A 21,984-nucleotide genomic window follows, 5' to 3' on the forward strand; every position below is an offset into this window, starting at 1 on the left:
TGGCCCATGATCCCTATCAATATATATAAATCTGCCTCTTTAAAAAAATAACTGCAGAGTATTCCATTGGATATACCACAATATATGTAGCCAGGCAGCTGTTGATCAACTAACTTTTTGCTTTTATAATCAATACCACAATATATTTCTAGAGATATTCCTTATGTATTAGGTTACAGCCCAATAAACTAACAAAAACATAAGTAAAAAATGCATTTAATACACCTAACCTGTTGAACATTATAGCTTAACCTAGCCTCCTTAAATGTGCTCAGAAGGCAAATTAGCATACAGCTGGGCAAAATTATCTAACACAAAGCCTATTTTATAATAAAGTGTTAAATATCTCATGTAATTTATTTCATACTCTACTGAAAGTGAAAAGCAATGGTTTATGGGTATAAAGTGGCTGTAAGTGTATTGGTTGTTTACCCTCATGACAGTGTGGCTGACTGGGAGCTGCAGCTTGCTGCCACTGCGTAACATCCTGAGAAGAGTGTCATACTGCATATCGCTAGTCCAAGAAAAGATAGAAATTCCAGCAGACAGTTGCTATTCAATGTGTATCAGTTCTATACCATTGTAAATCCAGAATCCATAAGTCAACTCATCTTAAGTTGGGGACTGTATGTATGTAGTTCTTTGGCTACATAGGTATCTTATTTGTAGGGTAGATTCCTATCAACAGATTACTGAGTCAAAGGGTATGTGCATTTCAATTTAAAGAGGTGGTACAGTTCTCCAGTAATGAAAGAATATGCCTACTTTCTCATTCAAGGAATAATCAGATTTCTTTCCCTTTTGTCTTTTGATAGTCTGTCAGGTAAAATACTCATGATGGTTTTGATTTGCATCTCTGAATGAGACTGAGTTTCATTTCATATATTCAAGATCCATTTTCTTATAATGTGAACTCTGCCATGTTCTTCGTTTTGTCCTTAATTTTTTCCTTATTGATATACATGTTAAGGAAATTAAGCCTCTGTGCATGCATTAACTGCAAATATTTTTGCCAGTTTGTCTTCTGACTTTATGAATTTTTTATCCAGAAATTTTAAGTAGTTATTTTTAAATGACCTGTAGATTTTAAGCTGTAGTTAGAAAGGCCTTCCCTATTACCAAACTATTAAAAAAAAAATCTTTCATATCTTATTTTCTTCCAAACTTACATGATTTCATTCATGACATCTCAGTATCTCAGTGGTATCTCTAAAGAGAAGACTGCCTTCCTAAAAATCTTCCCTGTATTACTTGAAAATTCATTGGGTTTGAGTCATGAACATCACGTTTTGGAGTAGTTAAATCAGCTTTATTTAAAGCTAAAATGAAGGGAAAAGACCTTTGAGGAAAAAGGAGGAGAAAATACAGATAATTTGACTCAGGCCAGATGAAGTGAAAGGGAAGGGGGAAATCTCTGGAAAATCAAAAGAGCATACATATGATTCTCTTGGAACAATTAGCTAACTCATTGCCATGTACAGAAATCTGAGTTATGTCTACCTTAGCCTAGGACTGTATACATTGAACATAAAAGTAAGCATGGCTCAATAGGAAATAAGGGAAGAAAAGTCCAGAATCATGTGACACTAACTAGACCTAACCACAGCCTCATAGCCTGAAATTCTCACTTCCAGATGTGCTACTGTGACTATCATTCTGAACTTCTAAAGGCTGGGAGGAATAGTTTAAGAGGTTAATATTTCAGGGACACAGCATTGAACAGTAAGAGAGCCTGGATTTAGAATAAGATGAATAAAGTTTCCATGAATTACTGGTGATAACTGACAAAGAAGAAAAATCAAATTATATGGAGAAAAAATTAATTCATTGAAAACTGTTTAATCCCAGTAAGAGGCAAATGACATGTGCAGGAAAAAACAATTTATATCAATTAAATATATGAATGCTGGACAACTGAGAAGTAATAGAACATAAATAACACAAATTTAATTATAGATAATATTGGTGGCATACTTTAGAAAAATAAATACTAATACACAAAACAGGGGAGTGAAAAAGTTTATAAGATATAATACTCACATGTCTGTGCGGTCAAATGCTAGGTATTCTTCTATTATTCCCTCAGAAAATATGATACAGTCTTCTTCTCCGTCCATAGAACACAAGCAAGGGGATTTGGCAATGGAGGATGCTTTAGGACCATATGAAGATGAAAAATGCAACTTCTTTCCCCTAATGCCAAATCTGGGAGAGGGGAAAGATAGTAATTATGTACAACATAAACAGTTCTCACAGGAACTCATTCATGCAGGCTTCAGCTCAAAGTCCCTTCCCCTGATGACACCTTCCTGGGCTACTGTAAACTTTGATACCTATTATTTCTCAGAACAGGAATAAATACGAGCCACACACCCACTCTGCTTTGGTGTATTATGCACCTAATACTGAAGCAGTTGAATACTACTTGCTATCTTTTCAGATGCAATGGCTATGGCTATAAAATAAGCTTTCTTTTTTTTTTTTAATCTAAGAATATTTACATTCATGTTCAACTCTTTGAAGTACCTCAGGAGATTATAGGTTTATTTCAGTAACTTCACTGTTGTTAAAAATGCATGCACATTATTGTGCAACAGATCTCTTGAACTTATATTGCAAAACTGAGACTCTGGTATCCATTAAACACTAATTGCCCCTTCCCCTTCCTCTCCTCCTTTGGGCAACTATGCTTCTATTTTCTGCTTCTATGATTAGACTACTGTAGATACTAAGTATGGGTGGAATCATATTGTATTTGTCCTTTTGTGACTAGCTTATTTAACTTATTAAATAATACCTTCAAGGCTCATCAATCCATATTCTGGCATGTAACAGGATTTCCTTCTATAATATTCCATTGTGTGTATATAAATTTTCTTTATCCATTCATCTGTGATGACCATCTGGGTTGTTTCCACCTCTTGCCTATTGTGATTAATGCTTCAATGAATACTGGTATGCAAATATCTCTTTGAGATCCTCCTTTGAATTTTTTTTGGATATACACCTGAGTGGGATTGCTGGTTCATATAGTAATTCTATTTTTAGTGTTTTAAGAAGCCTCCATACTGTTTTCCAAGAGACAACAGGAGACTTCCCTGTAGCTTAAATGGTAAAGGATGCCTGCGAGGCAGGAAACCAGGGTTCAATCACTGGGTTGGGAAGTTCCCTGGGAGGAGGGAATGGCAATCCACTCCAGTATTCTTGCCTGGAGAATTCCACGGGCAGAGAAGCCTGGTGGCCTACAAGTCTGTGGGCTCGCTAAGAGTCAGACACGACTGATCACCTAACACAGCCCATACTGTTTTCCTTAGTGGCTATACTGTTTTACACTCCATTTCTCTCAACAGTTCACAAAGGTTCCAATTTTTTGTCTACATTTTTGCCAAAAGTTGTTGCTTTCTGTTCTCTAGTTAGTGGCCATCCTGATGATGGGTTGTGGTGGTTTAGTCACAAAGTTGTGTCTGACTCTTGTGACCCTGTGGATTGTAGCCCACCTGACTCCTCTGTCCATGAGATTTTCCAGGCAAGAATACTGGAGTGGGTTGCCATTTCCTTCTCCAGAAGATCTTCCTGACCCAGGGACCAAACCAGCATCTCCTGCATTGCAGGCAGACTCTTTATTGCTGAGCCACCAGGGACACCCAAAGAGACTGTTACATGTTGACTATACTTTTTCTCAGGCCACAAAACTAGACTACATTTCCCAGGACCCCCATACAGTTAAACGATGGGTTCAGTTCAGCTCAGTCACTCAGTCATGTCTGACTCTGCGATCTCATGAACTGCAGCACACCAGGCTTCCCTGTTCATCACGAACACCCAGAGCTTCCTCAAATTTATGTCTAACAAGTTGGTGATGCCATCCAACCATCTCATCCTCTGTCATCCCCTTGTCTTCCTGCCTTCAAACTTTCCCAGCATCAGGGTCTTTTCCAACGAGTCAGCTCTTTGCATCAAGTGGCCGAAGTATCAGGGCTTCAGCTTCAGCGTCAGTCCTTCCAATGAATATTAAGGACTGATTTTCTTTAGGAATGACTAGTTTGATCTCTTTGCTGTCCAAGAGGCTCTCAAGAGTCTTCTCCAACACCACAGTTCAAAAGCATGAATTCTTCGGTGCTCAGGTTTCTTTATGGTCCAACATTCACATCCATACATGACTACTGGAAAAACCATAGCTTTGACTATATGGACCTTTGTCATTAAAGTAATGTCTCTGCTTTTTAGTATGCTGTCAAGGTTTGTCATAGCTTTTCTTCCAAGGAGCAAGCTTCTTTTAATTTCATGGCTGCAGTCACTATCTGCAGTGATTTTGGAGCCCAAGAAAATAAAGTCTCTCCTTGTTTCCATTGTTTCCCCATCCAGTTGCCATGAAGTGATGGGACTGGATGCCATAATCTTAGTTTTCTGAATGTTGAGTTTTAAGGCAGCTTTTTCACTCTCTTCTTTCACTTTCATCAAGAGGCTCTTTAGTTCTCCTTCATGTTTTGCCATGAGGGTGGTGTCATCTGCATATCTGAGGTTATTGATACTTCTCCCACCAGTCTTGATTCCAGTTCATGCTTCATCCAGCCCGGCATTTCGCATGATGTACTCTGCATAGAAGCTAAATAAGCAAGGTGACAATATACAGCCTTGATGTACTCCTTTCCCAATTTGGAGCCAGTCTGTTGTTCCATGTTCTGTCCTAACTGTTGCTTCTTGACCTACATACAGATTTCTCAGGAGGCAGGTAAGGTGGTCTGGTATTCCCATCTCTTTAAGAATTTCTCACAGTTTGTTGTGATCTACACAATCAAAGGCTTTAGTGTAGTCAATGAAGCAGAAGTAGATGTTTTTCTGGCATTCTCTTGCTTTTTGTATGATCCAATGAATGTTGGTAATTTCATCTCTGGTTCCTCTGCCTTTTCTAAATCCTTCTTGAACATCTGGAAGTTCTCAGTTCATGTACTGTTGAAACCTGGCTTGAAGAATCTTGAGCATTACTCTGCTAGCGTGTGAGGTGAGTGCAGTTGTGCTGTAGTTTGAACATTCTCTGGCTTTGCCTTTCTTTGGGATTGGAATGAAAACTGACCTTTTCCAGTCCTGTGGCCAAGTTTTCACCAAACTTGCTGGCATATTGAGTGCAGCATTTACACAGCATCATCTTATTTAAAAAAATAACATTTATTTATTTTGGCTGTGCTGGGTCTTCACTGCTGTGTGTGGGCTTGCTCTAGTTGCGGCTACTCTCTAGTTGCCATTTGTAGGCTTCTCATAACGGTGGCTTCTCTTGTTGTGGAGCACAGAGTCTAAGGTGCATGGTCTTCAGTAGTTGCCTCACATGGGCTCAGCAGTTGTGGCACACGGACCTAGTTGCCCTGTGGCATGTGGGATCTTCCCACATATGGGACTGAACCAGTGTCCACTGCACTGCAAGGTGGATTCCTAACCGCTGGACCACCAGGGAGGCCCTCACAGCATCATCATTTCAGACTTGAAATAGCTCAGCTGGAATGGGTATGAGGTGGTTATTTCATTGTGGTTTTGATTTGCATTCCTCTTATGATTAGTGATGTTGAGCATCTTTTCATTTACTTGTTGGCCACTGGTTTATCTTCTTTGAGAACTGTCTACTCTCTTGTCCTTTTTCTATTTTTAAATTGGGCTCTTTTTGTTGTTGTTGGATTGTAGAAGTTCCTCATGTGTTCTAGATATTAACCCTTTATCAGACATGTGACTTGGAAATATTCTCCCCCACTCCACAGGTTGCCTTTTCACTTTAATGATTTTTTTCTTTGGGTGCATAGAAATTTTTGAGTTTGATGTAGTCCCATTTGTCTATTTTTGCTTTTGTTTTTAGGTTTTGATGTTCTATCCAATAAATCATTGCCAAATCCAATATCCTGAAGCTTTTCCCCTGTGTTTTATTCTAGGAGTTTTAATAGTTTTAGGTCTTACATTTAGGTCTTTGAAATCATTCTGAGTTAAGCTCTGTATATGGTGTAAGATCAGAGTTCCACTTCATTCTTTTGCATTGTTTTCCCAGCACCATTTGTTGGGGGGATTGTCCTTTCCCCACTGTGTAACCTTGGCACCCTTGTTGAAAATTATCTAGTCATATACACAAAGGTTTATTTTCTAGTTATCTATTCTTTCAATGATTTTTTTTAACAGTTATAATTCTGCATACAGTTGTACACTTTGGCAACTTATTAGATATTATAGTTAATTTTTGTTGCCGTATGTATTTAAACTAAGGGTAGACAAGCCCCTTAAACTAACTTGCAGCAGAAGATTACAAAGTTTTTTTTCATTTAAAAAAATTGTATTTATTTTGTGCTATACAGTAGGTCTTTGTTGGTTATCCATTTTAAATATAGCAGTGTGTACATGTCCACACCAAACTCCTTAACTATCCCTTCCTCCCATCCTTACCTGCCCCGGACCCGGAAACCATAAGTTTGCTCTCTGTGAGTCTCTTTCTGTTTTGTAATTAAGTTCATTTGTATCATTTCTTTTTAGATTCCACATATAAGGAATGTCATACGATGTTTCTCCTTCTCTGTCTTACTTCACTCAGTATGAATCTCTAGGTCCATCCATGTTGCTGCAAATGGCATTATTTCATTGTTTTTAATGGCTGAGTAATATTCCAGTGTATATGCTGCTGCTGCTAAGTTGCTGCAGTTGTGTCTGACTCTGTGTGACCCCACAGACGGCAGCCCACCAGATTCTTCTGTCCCTAGGATTCTCCAGGCAAGAACACTGGAGTGGGTTGCCATTTCCTTCTCCAATGCATGCATGCGTGCTAAGTTGCTTCAGTCATGTCCAACTCTGTGTGACCCCATGGACAGCAGCCCACCAGATTCCTCTGTCCGTGGGATTCTCCAGGCGAGAATACTGGAGTGTGTTACCATTTCCTTCTCCACCACTGTATATATGGACCACATCTTCTTTATCCATTCCTCTGTCGATGTTTTTTTTCAAATGGGAATGTTCTCAAACTCATCTGTTCAGGATCCTTTTCTGGCCTGTGTTTTCTCTTTATGCTACCACCATTTTCTATTGTTATAAAGTTCCTGGAATTCCACTTTGATCTATATATGATATTTGTTTTGATTGCTAACACTGTTTTGCAGCCATAAGTTCATTTTTATGGAGTTTGTTGTCAAATAAATATGATATTTAATTTAGTTTTTTTAAAAAGTTGATTCTAACTATATTCTAGGCATTGTTTTAGGTGTTAGAGATACAAAGAGAAAGCGACTGTATTTTTGTGTTGTTTTTATACCAATTTCCTCTGGCCCAAGAACTCAAGAATGGAAGCTGAACCAAATATCTTATTTAGTACATTTGAGATGTGAAAAATAATCCAATGTGGAAGGATTAATGAACGAGAGAGTGACAGAAGATAAAGACACAGATGTAGACTGGGGCCAGTTTATGATATAATTTTAAATTTATCATAAATTCAATGGGAAGCTACTGAAGATTTTTAAGTGAAGGACAGAAAGGATTAACCATGAACTTTAAAAGGAAAATCTGATGTAATGTGGTGGGGCAAGAATGGATATAATTTGAAATGTTATTTTGTAGAAAATCTTAGTAGCTGATAAACCTCATATTTTATGGAAAACTAATTTGTTAAACTAAAAAATACCAAAGTTGTATTTCTGACACATTTTTTTTACATCACTTATTTTAAAAAGTGGCAAAATTGCAGCATCACCACCAACTTAAATATCCTCAACTACCCAAATTTTGTTCTCAAATACTAGTAGTCTCTCAAAGAAGTTAAGTGTTTCCTTGACTTTCAGCTGCTTCCATGCCTTAAAGAAGAAAAAATATTTTTCCAGGATAGGCCTGGAAAAAAGGACAAAAACGAACCAGCTTGACACGGCTGTAACAATTTGAGCATCAATAACAATTATAGTTAAAATATATAAATATTTTGCAGTACAATGAGCTCCTTAATGGTACTTGAGAGAAAAAAATATCAAGTATGGACAAACTGGTAGTGATATGCAAGTAAATATGGATTATATTTAATTTGTTATTATTTTCTTTAAGTAGTGATATCCTAATATAGCTGAGTAACTTGCTTCATTTAACTATATGTCTGTATAAAGTACAGATAGGTATTTACTTCATCTGTATAGTAAAGAAAAGTAATTACTGAATACTGTAAGTCAAATAATCCAGAACCAAAAATAAGAAGGACCAAGCAGCAACGGTAGTAGCAAGTAAAACAGACAGAAAAGATGTCTGCAGTGTGTTGCAGAATCATGATTTAGCCAAATGTCCTAGAGAAGGAGGAGTTAACTGTTCAGACTTGTTCCTTATTTCTTTGGAATCTCTAAAAGGAAATGCTATTTACAATTAGAAAATAAAAGGCATATATAAAGTTTAAACTAATAGATCAGGTAAATATATCTTAATCACAGGACCTAAGTTATCTAATTTTGGTCTGTGAGAATTAAAGAATACATCCTTTCTGTGGGAGACAAATTAGTCTATAAAAATCTGAAACTTATATAAAAGGAGTTAATTTTAAAAGGCTTATTGGTGTAATACATGAGGCTTAAATTTAGAAAGAAATCTCAGCCTGGTAAACAGAACCTTGAGTTTAAATTACTCTGAAAGAAGTAAACAAATCCCACTCTCTGACCAAAAATCAGTTAGTTGATAACTCAGATCCCATAACCTTAACTAACCTAAGACAATGTTTTACTTTGTGGTCTGATGAAATTACTACAAGCTTTAAAAGGCATCAAAAGCAAGTATCACTACAACTCTTAACTGGTATCAGTATAAATAAAATTACAGTCTTAGGAAATAGTAAAGGAATAATTTTAAAATGAATTAAAACCATGACATTTTACCACAGAATTAAGGGTAAGCATAGGTTTTTAAAGCAATCCTATCTGGGTTTATTGTGCTACTGTTAAAAGAGTTTGAGGTATTCAAAGAATTAGCCATTTTAGCTAATGACTAATTACCCATTTTAATAATATCAGTTTAACTTCCATAATAATTAGTATTACATGTTTAAGAAAACCACTTTTTCAAAAAAAAAAAAAAGAAAACCACTTTTTCAAAATTTTTTTCGAAACAATTTAAAATTCTATTTCTTAGATCCCTGAATTTCTTTAAACCACTCTATTGACACATTTATTCCAGGAAGAAAGTGCTTGTATTTATACATAGACAGAGATATAAGTATCTATGGATATGAGTAACTCTTAAAATTCTAGAGAAAATCTTTTTTTTACCTCATCTTTTTAAAACCTAAGTAAAAAAATTCTAGTATGCATAAAGACTATGATTAGTCTTACAGAATTTGCTGTGCTTTACTAAATACCAATAAATAAGTATTTTAATCCTTTAGTATAAGTGGCAGAATAAAATACTTGCATATTTAGAATATATAAATACTTATATATTAGAATACTTACATAGTAGAATCTCTTTCTTGAGACAGTGTTGCCTCACGTGAAGCTGAAACAGCAGAAGGGGATCTAGGGTACAGTCCATAACCTTCACTTGGAGTGATTATCTGCCGACCTAGAATCCTTCAAAGTGAAGAACATAAAGAGACACTTAAGCACCTTCATCCAGCATACATACAAAATATAGGTATTTTTGGAACAAATGTGATGGCTCTCCAGAGAAGTCTAGTACATACTTAGTCCCTTATTGATTTAGAATGATTCTTGAGAGAAATGTGAATCCAGAGCCTTTCTGAAGGTATCTCTCTCTCCTATACAATGGAGACAGAATGGATGAAGCTTTTCCACCCCACCGAAAAAGAACCCAAGGAAACTGGGCCAACATTTAAATTTACCCTCCACCCTCCATAACAATCTTCATTAAATTTGCTAAAATGAGTGAAAGCCAGGCCAAATTAGTAAAAACTGAATTGTATTCTTAAGAACATGAAGCTTTATAAATTTTAAGTATGTGTAGTAGTGTGGTTTCTAAGGGAAGCTTCCTAATAGCCTATGTCTGCTTTCAAGTATACATGTATAAGAATTTACTTATAGACAGTAGTGTAATCAAATACATTTTCTGATGCTTTTGTTCAAAAGAAGGTCTCTTTTGGGCAGATACAGATCGCAGCTACTGGTATAGAAACTGTTTTACTTGATTAGGACAACTAGTTATGAAAACTCTGAGAAACTTCCATCAACATGAGTTTTCTATCATGAGGCTTTATACCATATCACCTTAATGATACAAATCCATGCCCATTAAGATTTCAGAATATAAGGTTTCTTGGAAATCTGCTTTTCAAATTTTAGTATTAGCCATGAATATACAGGATTCCAATACCTGAGATGAGGAAAGCTACATGTCCACTGTTGGCACTCTTCTTGGAGACTTTTAGTATGTACACTCAACTTTTGCTCATACAAGAGGTCGTCAATGGCTGTGAACATTGCCTGGACTTTTTCAGTGGCATTTTGATCAAGTTCCTAAAAGAAATTATCACCCCAAAATACTTAGGTGAGCTTCAATCTCTGTTAAGAATCATAATCATAAAGGTTGAAAGCAATCAGATTTTGTTTTGTTTTCAATATTTAGTTCATTTGTGTGAAAGAAAAGTTAAGTTAGTCAGTTTTTCAATCTTAGAATATTCAGATGGCCTCCCTATTCCTATTTAAAGAGACTTCGTAGAAACAGCAATGTTTCTAAGCAACATTTTCTTATCATACAATACAGAAACAAATAAAAATAAAAATTATCAATAATTCTACCACTCAAAGACAATGGTTGTTAATTTTATTACAGTTACTTGGTTCCAGTATTTTTTTTAGAGCCTAAGGTAGACAGTCAGTCCTAAAAATATATCATTTCGTAGTTTACAGTTTTCACCTCACAATTTAGGTTAGCTCTTTACCCTATAATCTGTCCTCCTGCAGCAGCCAGAGGGATGGGAGTCTGATCATGTTATCTGATTCTCTGCCTGCTCTCTACTTCATATTTTTTATGTGCCCTTTTACATTCTGGAGGAAGAAAAGTTAATACCTTCTTTTAAAAGTATACGATAAGAAATATGTATTTTAACTCTTAACAGTGAGTCAGGTGCTATCCAAAATAAAAAAAAGGAAGTGGCAACCAACTCCAGTTTTCTTACCTAGAAAATTCCATGGGCAGAGGAGCCTGGTGAGCTACAGTCCATGGGGCCAAAAAGAGTCAGACATGACTGAATGACTGAGCACAGAGATAGATTTAAGCACACACATAGGTTTAACTTTAAAGACTCAACACAAATATATATATATTTATATTCATATATATATATTCATTTATTTATCTGCGCCACTTCTTAGTTGCTGCACACAGGCTCTTTGATCTTTGTTGCAGCATGCAGGATCTTTAGTTGTGGCATGTGAAATCCAGTTCCCTGACCATGGATTGAACCTAGGCCCCCTTAGCGGGAGCTCAGAGTTTTAACCACTGGACCACCACCAGGGAAGTCTGTGTTTTATCTTATGTACACACACTGGGTTGCAATATCAACTATATGTCTTAGTGTGGGTTGCAGTTTAAAAGTTTGAAGGTTACTTTCTAGTCTAAACCTTCCTTCCTTTAGCTTACAAGATGACTGAAAGGAACAGAAAGGGATGTAGGGGTTTGAGACATCTTTCGCCACTTTGATAAATGACATTCCAATTATGTGAAACAAAAATTTTTTTTAAAAGGACTTTGATATGCTTCAACTTCCCTGTAAACATCTTCTGTGTGATTTTTATCTTTGATATTCTTTAATTCCCCTCTCAGCATCTTATATTGAATTTCAGCATTAGTGTTGTTTTTAACACATAAAATGTTATTGTTATTTGTTTTAGTAACTACCAATAAAGCTTGCCAATTATTTTACTCTCTGTTGCTTCTTGTATCCCATTTCTTTCTTCTGGCTTTATTTCCCTTTTGCTTCAGTCTGTCGTTTAATCATTCTTTTAGTTGAGTATATAGGAATGGGAAACTCTTACTCTATAGATATTTAAAATGTCTTTATTTTGCCTTCTCTACACACATGCACATTGAATGACAGTATATCATATTTATGTAATAATTTTATTAATCATATATATGATGGAGATGCATCACTCATTTTTTCCTTAGCACTTTAGAGATACAGAATCATTGTCAACTGACATTGTTAATTGTGCGCAACCTATTTTAAGTCTGAGTTTTACTCCATTATATGTAGTCCCTCTTTTCTAGTAACTTTTGTAATTTATTAAAATCTTTTAGTCTAGAAAGTTGTCCATAAGTTATCTAAATTCTTGACATGAAGTTGCTTATTATGTTTCCTTAGTCCTTTTACTTTCCATAAGGTCAGTAGTTATGTCTTTGTCTTCATTTCTAATCTTGTTAATTTGTCTTATTTTTTCTTGATCAAACTGAAGACTTGTCAATTTTGTTGATTCTTTTCAAAGAACTTTACTGAGTTTCTCTATTGTTTTTCTGTTTTCTATTTCATTAATTTCTACTCTCATCTGTATTATTTCCTTCCTTCTGCTTGCACTGGATTTAATTTGTTCTTTTTTAGTTTCTTAAGGTGGAAGCTTATGTTAGTGATTCAAATATGCTCCTTTTTTTCTATAGGCATTTTTCTTCTATGGAGGTATAATTGACATACAACATTATATTAGTGTCTGGTGTGTATAACATAATTCAATATTTGTATATAAAGCAAATCAATCTCCACAGTGAGTCACCATACGTTGTTACAGAATTTTTTTCCTTGTGATGAGAATTATGATCTTTGCTCTTAGCAACTCTCAACTGCATAATAGAGTATTTTAACTATAGTCACCATGCTGTATATTATATCCTCATGACTTATTTTATAACTGAAAGTTTATACCTTTTGATATTCTTCATCCATTTCACCCACGCCCAATCCCACCTCTGTCATCATGAATCTGTTCCATATCTGTAAGCTTGATTTTCTTTTTACATAGGTATTTAAAGCTGTAAATTTCCCTCTAAGCACCACTTTAGCTATATCTTGTAAATTTTGATATTCTGTTTTTCCCTTTCATTCAAGATATTTTCTGATTTCCCTGTAGACTGTTATTTAACTCATCAGGTTTTGACATCAGTAGTACACTGATCTATAAAGTGTTGTGTGACTGTTATTTCTTCCACAAATGTATGTTCTTCCATCTGAGCCTGGTGCTTTATCTGTGAGAATAGATAATGATTCAGTTTAAGAGTTTTACAGCTGTTAGATTTTTAAGGACTTTGTCCATTTCTTCTAAGTTACAGAATTTATTGGCATAAAACTATTTATATTATTATGTTAATAGTGTTTTACTAATGTCTCTAGAATTTGTAGTGACATCTCCTCTTTCATTCCCTATATTTATAATTTGCATTTTCTTGCTTTTCCTTGACTAATACCACTAGAGGGCTTACTATTAATCTTTCCAAAGGGTAAACTCTTGAACTTGTTCATTTTCTCTTTTATTTACCTATTTTCTATTTCATTGATTTTGCTTTTAATTATTTGTCATTCTACTTTGGGTTTAATTTACTCTTCTTTCCTAGCATCTAGGGTAGAAACTTAGGTTATTCATTTTAAAGCTTTCTTCTTTTCTTAAATAAGTATTTAAAGCTATAGATGTCTTTATAAGGACTGCTTTAGCTGCCTCCATAAATTTGGATGTTTTGTAGTTTTATTGTCATGTAGTTGCAGAATACCCTCTAATTTTCCTTGAAATTTATTATTTAGAGCAGTGTTGTTTAATTTCCAAATATTTGGGAGTTGTTATAGGTATTTTATTATTATTGATTTCTATTAAATCTATTGTAATCAGAGAGCATACACTGTATGATTTAATCTTTTGAACAATATTTATGGTCCATCATACAGTTTGTCCTTGCGAGCATTCCATATGCTCTTAAGAAGGATACGTACTCTGCATTTGTTGGGTATACCATCAGATCTTTTATTTATTTCTGATTTTCTAATTGCTTTATTAATAACTAAAATCTCTAACAATAATTATGGTTTAACCTAATCTCTTTAATTTTATCAGTTTTTCTTCATACATTTTGAGACTCTATTAGATGTTTATTTATTTAGAATTGTTATATCTTCCTCGTTATGGACTGAACTGTGTCATCTCAAATTCCTATGTTGAAGCCCTCATCTGTAATGTGATGCTATTTCGTTAATGCCTTTAAGGTGGAAATTAAGGTAAAATGAGGTCCCAAGGATGGAGCTCTAATCTGATAGAACTAGTGTTCTTATAAGAAGAGGAAGAGAACCAGAGATCTCTCTACCTATGCTTGTGCCCAGGAGAAAGGTTATAGAGAGGATACAGTAAGCCAGGAAGAGTAGCCTTACCAGAAATCAGCTCTGATGGCATCTTAAGTTTGGATTTCTAGCCTCCAGAACTGTGAGAAAATAAGTATCTACTGTTTAAGCCACACAGTCTGTGGTATTCAGTATGGTAGCTTCAGCTAAGGCAAACTGCCCTAAGTGTTACTATATTTTGTTTTAAACAGGTTTTTGTTTGTTTGTTTTTGGCTGCACAGCATATAGAGTCTTAGTTTGTGCCCCCTGCAGTGGAAGCATGGAGTCTTAACCACCAGACCCTCCAGGGAGGGCCCCAAACTGCCTTTTTATCACTAAAAAAACACTCTTCTTTCCCAGTGATCAACTATGCGTCTTTAAGTTTATGTTGTCTCATATTAATACAACCTCGTCAGCTTATTGTGTGTATAATTTTCTCTGTCCTTTTAATTTTAACCTATTTGTGTCTTTATATTTAGAGTTAATCTCTTTCCATATAGTATATGGGCTTCCCAGGTGGCACTAATGGTAAAGAACCTGCCTGCCAACACAGGAGACATAAGAGTGGCAAGCTTGATCCCTGGGTCAGGAAGATCCCCTGGAGGAGGGCATGGCAACACACTCCAGTATTCTTGCCTGAAGAATCCCATGGACAGAGGAGCCTGGCGGGCTACAATCCACCGGGATGCAAAGAGTTGGACATGATTAAGTGACTTAGCATGCAGACATATACTATACAGTTGAGTCTTTTTTTTTTTAAATCCATTCTGCACTTTATCCATCTTTTACCCATTCTATTTACATTTGTTTTAATTGTTGACATGGTTGGATGGAAATCTACCATCTTGCTATTACTCTTCCATTTGTCCCGTTTTGGGAGGTGGGTCCTTATTCTTTTCCTTTCCTGTCTTTTCCTAGGTTAATCAAATGTTTGTTACTATTCCATTTCATTTTTCCCATTGGCATCTTAGCTTATTCTTCTTAAAAATTTTTAATGTTTGCTCTAGGGCTAATAATGTGCATTCTCAACCTATCAAAGTCTAGTCAGTCAACATATTACCACTTCATACCTCCCTCTTCATATACTTTTCACTTCTCTCTCGATACCTGACACAAATGTAATAACTTTTTATCACAAATGTAATAACTTTATAACACTATACTTCTGTTTATATTCACCCATCCTTTGAGTTGTATTTGTCTCATCTTTTACTTCTATAAATATAAACTCCATCTTGTACTTTTTTGCTTTATTCAGCTAGTTATCCCTTAGAGAAATCGCCAAATAATATAGACTTTTGTATTTACCCACTTACCTTCTGGTGTTCTTTATCGCCTCGTGTCCTAAAGATTCTAACTGCTTCATCTGCCCAGAATTCCGATCTCTGTTACTCAGCAAAATGGGACCACTATGCTTTGTTTGGACTCTGTCTTACAACTCCATAGTCAGAAAATTATTCCCAGGCAGGAAGCTAGGTTAAATAGGGGTCTACCTTATGAGTTTCTTTTCTCTCAGGGATTATAGGTATATGCTGCCTGTTAACCAATGCCTCAAGAGACAGCATGGAGTTTCAAAGCCAGAACAGAATAAGGAAAGCATCAACCTGGGAAGGCAGCCTGGTACAAGACATTGAAACCCAAGCACAGTAAGAAGAGCATCTGTGTAGGAAGATGGCCTCTTGTATGGTAGGAGCCTAAGAGAGAGAAAGAGAACATCTAAGCAGTTTTTCTGACCCTGAGCAGTGTGAGAAGGGTGTTCTAATTACTTTGGCAGTGTACCAAATTACTCCAGAACGAAATGGCTCAAAATAGCAATAATCATGTGTTCTCTCTCCAGGTTTCTACGTGTCTGGAATTTACATAACTCACAGCAGGAATGGCTTGTCTCTTCTCTGCAGGTGAGATACCAGTTGAAAAGCTCAAAGGCTTGGAGCTGAAAGTATCTGAGTGCTCGTTCACTCATATCTAGCAGTTGATACTGGCTTTCAGCTGGGGCTTCAGTTTCTCACTACCTGGGCTTTTCCATGTGGTTTAAATGTTCTCACAATACAGTAGCTGAACTTCAAGGTTAAGCATCCAGAGAGAGAAAGAAAAAGAGCCAGATAGAAGCTGCGTTGCTTTCTAACCTAAAAAATCATGCAGCATCACTTTCACTGCATTCTGTAGGTTGAGGCAGTTAAACAGTCCATTCCAGGTTCAAGGGGAAAGAACACAGAGCCTTTCTCTCAATGGAGGAGTATTAGTATCTTGTAAGAAGAGCATGTTAGATGGGATACATATTAGCATGGCTTTTGAAAATGTAATCTGTCACAGTGGGTGTTTGCATGGGAAGCAGTTTGTTGCAGAGTGATGGAGTACAAGTGAGATGAGGATGTCCATGTGGAAGAGCAGTCAGCTTATAATGTTAGAACCACATTTAAGAGAGGGAACTTACCATACAGGGTGTAGGCAGCCCCACACAGGGTGATAGCCCAGTGTGAGGAAGGTATATGGACGCGAGTACAACATTGGGTGTCTGACTGAGCAGGATGAGGCCATTCAGTGGGTGGAAGGGTGCAAGGGGCAGTGACCCAGCACAGGGTGTTGAAAACATATGTGGAGTGAGAAGGGCTTTGCAGAGGTTAGGAGGCAGTGAATTAGTGGGGAATTGGTTATGTTCAGGGGGATTAATCAAATAAGTAAATATATTAATTATAAGGGGAGCTATGTTCTATCAGAGAAGTTACAAATTTGCAAAAGGAAAAAACTAGAATGAAATGGGTCATTTCACAGTAGAATCAGAAGAATACTTCTGTTCTCTAGTTCTGTCCACTGGGAGGGTTTAGGAATCAGTGACACCTAAAAAGCAGTAAGCACACTTAGCACCCAAATCTTGTTTCTAAACATGGCACTAAAAGGAATTAGGGCTCGTTGGAGAAGTGGCTGATTCCATGGCTGTGGCAAAGAAAATACAAAATAAGCCTGGATACCTTGTGTCAGACAGTAAGGAAATACTCAAAGAATGATGGGAACATGTCAAAATGGCACAGAAACCAGCTTGAAGGGAACTCTTACTGGTAAAATCTGGGACAATTGGAACTTCAAAATAAATAATGATAACTATGTATTATAACTAACTGAACAAAATAGGAATCCTTGAGTCTATACTGATGTAAACCATAAACTGAAAGTTAGAGGAGGAATAGGATAGTAGCTACATAATTTCAGTGTACCTCCCCATAAAATACTTTTAAATGCAAAGGAAAGTCACATTAAGTGATTAAAGTGAACAACATCAATAATGGGAATTACGTGCCACGTAATAGAATGAAATGAGAAAAGCAAGCTCATTTCTTGGGTATCACAGATTGAAGAACTAGTCCAGATTGAGGGAGACTAAAGAGACCTGACAATGTGATATAAGATTTTGCCAAGAAGAATATTATTGGGACAACTAGTGAAACTTCAACGGAATCTGTGTATTAGATGGTAGCAGTGTTAATTTCCTAAATTTGATGCTTGCCCTTTAGTTACACAGAGTGTCCTTGTTTGAAGGAAATACACACTAAAATGTTTGGTGCAAGTATCATGTCAGTAACTTACTCTCAAACCATTCAGGAAAAAAACAGTTGGTCTTCGACATCCATGGGTTTGTAATGTAAAACCCATTTACAGTGTATTAGGTATTTTAAATAATCTAGAGAGGATTTAAAGTGTATGAAAGGATATGTGTAGGTAATATGCAAATACGGTGCCATTTTATATATGAGACTTGAGCATCCATGGATTTTGGTATTCATCGGGGGTCCTAGAATCAGTCCCTTATGGATATCAAGATACAAATGTTCTTTTTACTATACTTGTAACTTTTCTGTAAGTTGGAGGTTGTTTCAAGTTAACACAGTATGCAGTAATAGCAACTGATCACAAAACTTGAATTTCATTAATTAAGATACAACCTTACTAACAAAATAATGGATTTCAAAGGAATAACCTACTCTGACATACATGTGAAATCTCCAATGAAATGTTTGTGTAATTCAAGGAAAATATCAATATTATTTACATACTAACCAGGAACCATGAACAAAATCACAATTATAGGTATAAATTTCAAAGAGAAATGTATTCTTCAAAATATTAAACATAAAGTTTTTATATCACCCAGCAATTCCACTCCTAAGGGATATACCTAAGAATATTCAAAACATGTCCACAGAAAAACTCATACACAAATGTTCATAGTAGCATTATTCATAATAGCAACAAAGTGAAGCAACCCAAATGTCCATCATCTGATGGATAAACAAAATTGGTATAGCAATGCAATGAAATTATATTTATCAGTAAAAAAGAAGTACTGGCATATGCTGTAACATGGATAAAACCTGGATATATACTAGATGAAATAAGCCAGATATAATAGGTGACACAGTATATGCTTCATTTATATGAAATATCAGAACAGACAAATACATAAAGACAGAAAGCATATTAGTAGTTGCCAGGGGCAATGTGAAGAGAGAAGGTGGAGAGTAATTACTAATGGAGACTGGGTTTCTTTTTGGGATGATGAAAGTGTTCTGGAATTAGGATAGTTTACACAACAGTGAATATACTAAAAAACACTTGTTTACTTTAAAAGAATGAATTTTATGTATGTGATGATAGTAAAAAAGGTAAAAATAATTAATCCAATCAAAGTCTAATCTTATGTTAAACAGATAAGAAATCTATTAAAATATTTAAATGAAATATCAGAAGTTTTAAACACGTGACAAAGAATATAAATTTCTGCCAGAAGTCAATATTAGCCTAGAACTCAGTTCCCTTAAAAAAGATGAACTCTACACCTATATACTAGCAAAAATAGATTAAAAATACAATTTTTCATATACCATGCAAGGTATCTAGGAATAGATTTTCAACAAATGTACATTACTTTCATGGATAAAATTATAAAAATGTATTAAAAGACATTAAAGAAATGGATATTAAATGGATAGATTTATATATCATATTTATGATTAGGAGAATTCACTATCATACAGATAGCTGCTGCTGCTGCTGCTAAGTCGCTTTAGTCGTGTCTGACTCTGTGTCCTCTCCAAATTGACCTATGCAATTTAATAATCAGATTCTAACATACATGAAAAAGACTGGCCAATACAATTATGAACAGTGTAGTAAGACTTCCCTATCATATATTATAGATTATTATAAAGCTATAGTTTCATTAAAGTCAGTTGTAGTAACATGATTTTAGAATAGAATAGTTTAGATAGCCCAGGAACAAACCCTTTTATATTTTGAAATTTATAACAGAGATAACAGCAAATCAACAAGAAAAGGATGCAACAAGGATCAGGAAGATCCCCTGGAGAAGGGAATGGCTACCCACTCCAGTATTCCTGCCTGGAGAATTCCCTGGACAGAGGAGCCTGGAGGGCTACAGTCCACGTGGTCACAGAGTCAGACACGACTGAGCGACTAACACTTTCATGCTACTCCTTTCACATGGAAGAAGCTGGAAATGTGTATGTGCATTTTTAGTGATCACAATGACCAGAGGTTGCTTTAGGTATTTAATAGGCAGAGATGATGAATACTCAACATCCTGCTATATATATGGGACATTTCTGTACAGCCATATCCAAAATGCCAAAAATGCCCTTGCTTAGAAATCCTGAACTAGTCAGTAAATGGTGTTGAAACAATTCATTATCCACATAGAAAAATTAAAATTATGTTCCTTCTATATGAATGTACCAAAAAACCATTCCAGGGGATTAAAGACCTAAGTATGGAAGAATTTGTGAAAGTTACAAAAGCCACTTATCAGGAAAAGATATTTGGAATACATTTCACAAAGAATTAGTGTATTAGTGATGAACTGCGCTTAGTTACTACTAACAAAAACAATAATAGTGGCTTAAACAAAAGTTTATTTTTCTCTCATAAAAAAATTAATCTACAGGTAGGCATTAAAAGCTGATATGGTAGCTCAGCTGATACAGTAGCTCCATGGCTACTAAGGATTCAGTTTCTTCTATCATTTCCATCCTTAGTGATGCTTTATGGTTCAAAACGGCTGTTTTTACCTTTAGCCATAGGTCCATGTTCCAGGCAGGAATTAGGAGAAGGGATAAATGGAAAAAATGGCATTCCAGAAAGCCCCATCTCCTGACTTATTATACAATTCATTAGCTACCTCTACCTGTAACAGCAGTTGGTAAATAAGTTTTCAACTGGGTACAATACCAAAAGTTCTGTAGTTCTACAGGGTGAAGGGACACAATGCAGCTTCCTAACAGTCTCTGTTAAAAGTATTTAGAATAGGGGTCAGCAAACTATGACCAGAGGGGTAAATCCAGCCCACAACCTGTTTTCTAATAACATTTTATTGGAATCCTGTCATGCCCATTTATTTATGCACTGCCTACGGCTGCCTTCTCAATGAGAACTGAGGGTCCTGACAGTCTGCAAAACCTGAAATGTTTACTATTTAGTCCTTAATAGAAAAGTATACCTCCCTTGTAGCTCAGCTGGTAAAGAATCCACCTGCAATGTGGGAGACCCTGGTTCAATCCCTGGTTTGGGAAGACCCCCTGGAGAAGGGAAAGGCTACCTACTCCAGTATTCTGGACTGGAGAATTCCATGGACTGTATAGTCCATGAGGTCGCAAAGAGTTGGACACAACTAAGCGAATTTCACCACACCTAATCTAAAAGATAAAGAACTCCTAATTAATAAGAAAATGATAAATTAAAAAATAAGTGAGTATGAAATACAAATACACAATTCACAGACTACAAATATATGCAATATCATGTATGAACTGTCCAAAGAATTCTAAGCAAAAGTAGCCAGATATAACTGTTAATACATACTATAGGATTCCATTTATATGAAGGGCAAGAACAAGTAAACCTGGTGATAGAGATCAGAATAGTGGTTATCTTTGGGACTGGGAGAGGGCATCTAGGAGCCTTGTGGAAGCTGACTGTCTCTATCTTGGTCGGTGTACTGTTTTCATACACACACAAGCGCATGCACACCCAATACATAAGTTATGCAATTTTCTTTAAGTTGTACAATTTTTTTTTCCTCATCAACCGCACTGCATCAGATACCCTTTAAAAAAAAACTAAGAGACTTCCCTGGCAGTCCTGTGATTAAGACTTTGCCTTTCAAAGCTGGGGATATGGGTTTTGGGGCGCTAAGATCCCACATGCCTTGTGGCCAAAAAACGCCAAAACATTAAACAGAATAAAAATACCTATTGCATCAAGGCGATAAACATGCATAAAATTTGTCTTTTAAATTTTCTTTGAAGGTTGTTGGTCTTAAATACAATGGGAGATAGTCAAGAATGAAAAAAATAAACCTCATCACAATACTCAATTAATAATAGCTGAATAACATCTTAGGTAAACACCTTTAATCTTTTTTCTAGTATATATAAGCAAAAATATATGTAAATAAAATTAGAATCACACTACACATTGTTTTTAATGGGCTTTTAAAAATTTAACAATATATTATAAACATTTTCTGAGTCTATATGGCTTAGTAGTAACTTTCAAAAACATTTTAAACAACAAGGTAACATTAGTAGTGGAGAGACACATTAGTGGACTGAGCACAACACAGTAGATCCGGGCCCAGATCTATACTGACCTGCAGCTGCTTAAGCCAAACACTAAGC

At 35.7% G+C, this 21,984-nt stretch overlaps 1 protein-coding gene across 1 annotated transcript in view; it reads right to left on the reverse strand.

The window, feature by feature from the left end:
- Positions 1–21,984, reverse strand: part of FAM149B1 (family with sequence similarity 149 member B1) — a 51,220-nt gene that overhangs the window by 20,430 nt on the left and 8,806 nt on the right. The window contains exons 4-6 of the mRNA XM_052639794.1: positions 10,315–10,457; positions 9,438–9,554; positions 2,041–2,205 (exon numbers count right to left, since the gene is read on the reverse strand). Coding sequence (XP_052495754.1) covers positions 2,041–2,205; positions 9,438–9,554; positions 10,315–10,457 — 425 coding nt within the window. The remainder of the gene's footprint in view (positions 1–2,040; positions 2,206–9,437; positions 9,555–10,314; positions 10,458–21,984) is intronic.

The sequence above is a fragment of the Budorcas taxicolor genome, chromosome 5 (assembly GCF_023091745.1).
Source record: "Budorcas taxicolor isolate Tak-1 chromosome 5, Takin1.1, whole genome shotgun sequence".
Classification (NCBI taxonomy): domain Eukaryota; kingdom Metazoa; phylum Chordata; class Mammalia; order Artiodactyla; family Bovidae; genus Budorcas; species Budorcas taxicolor.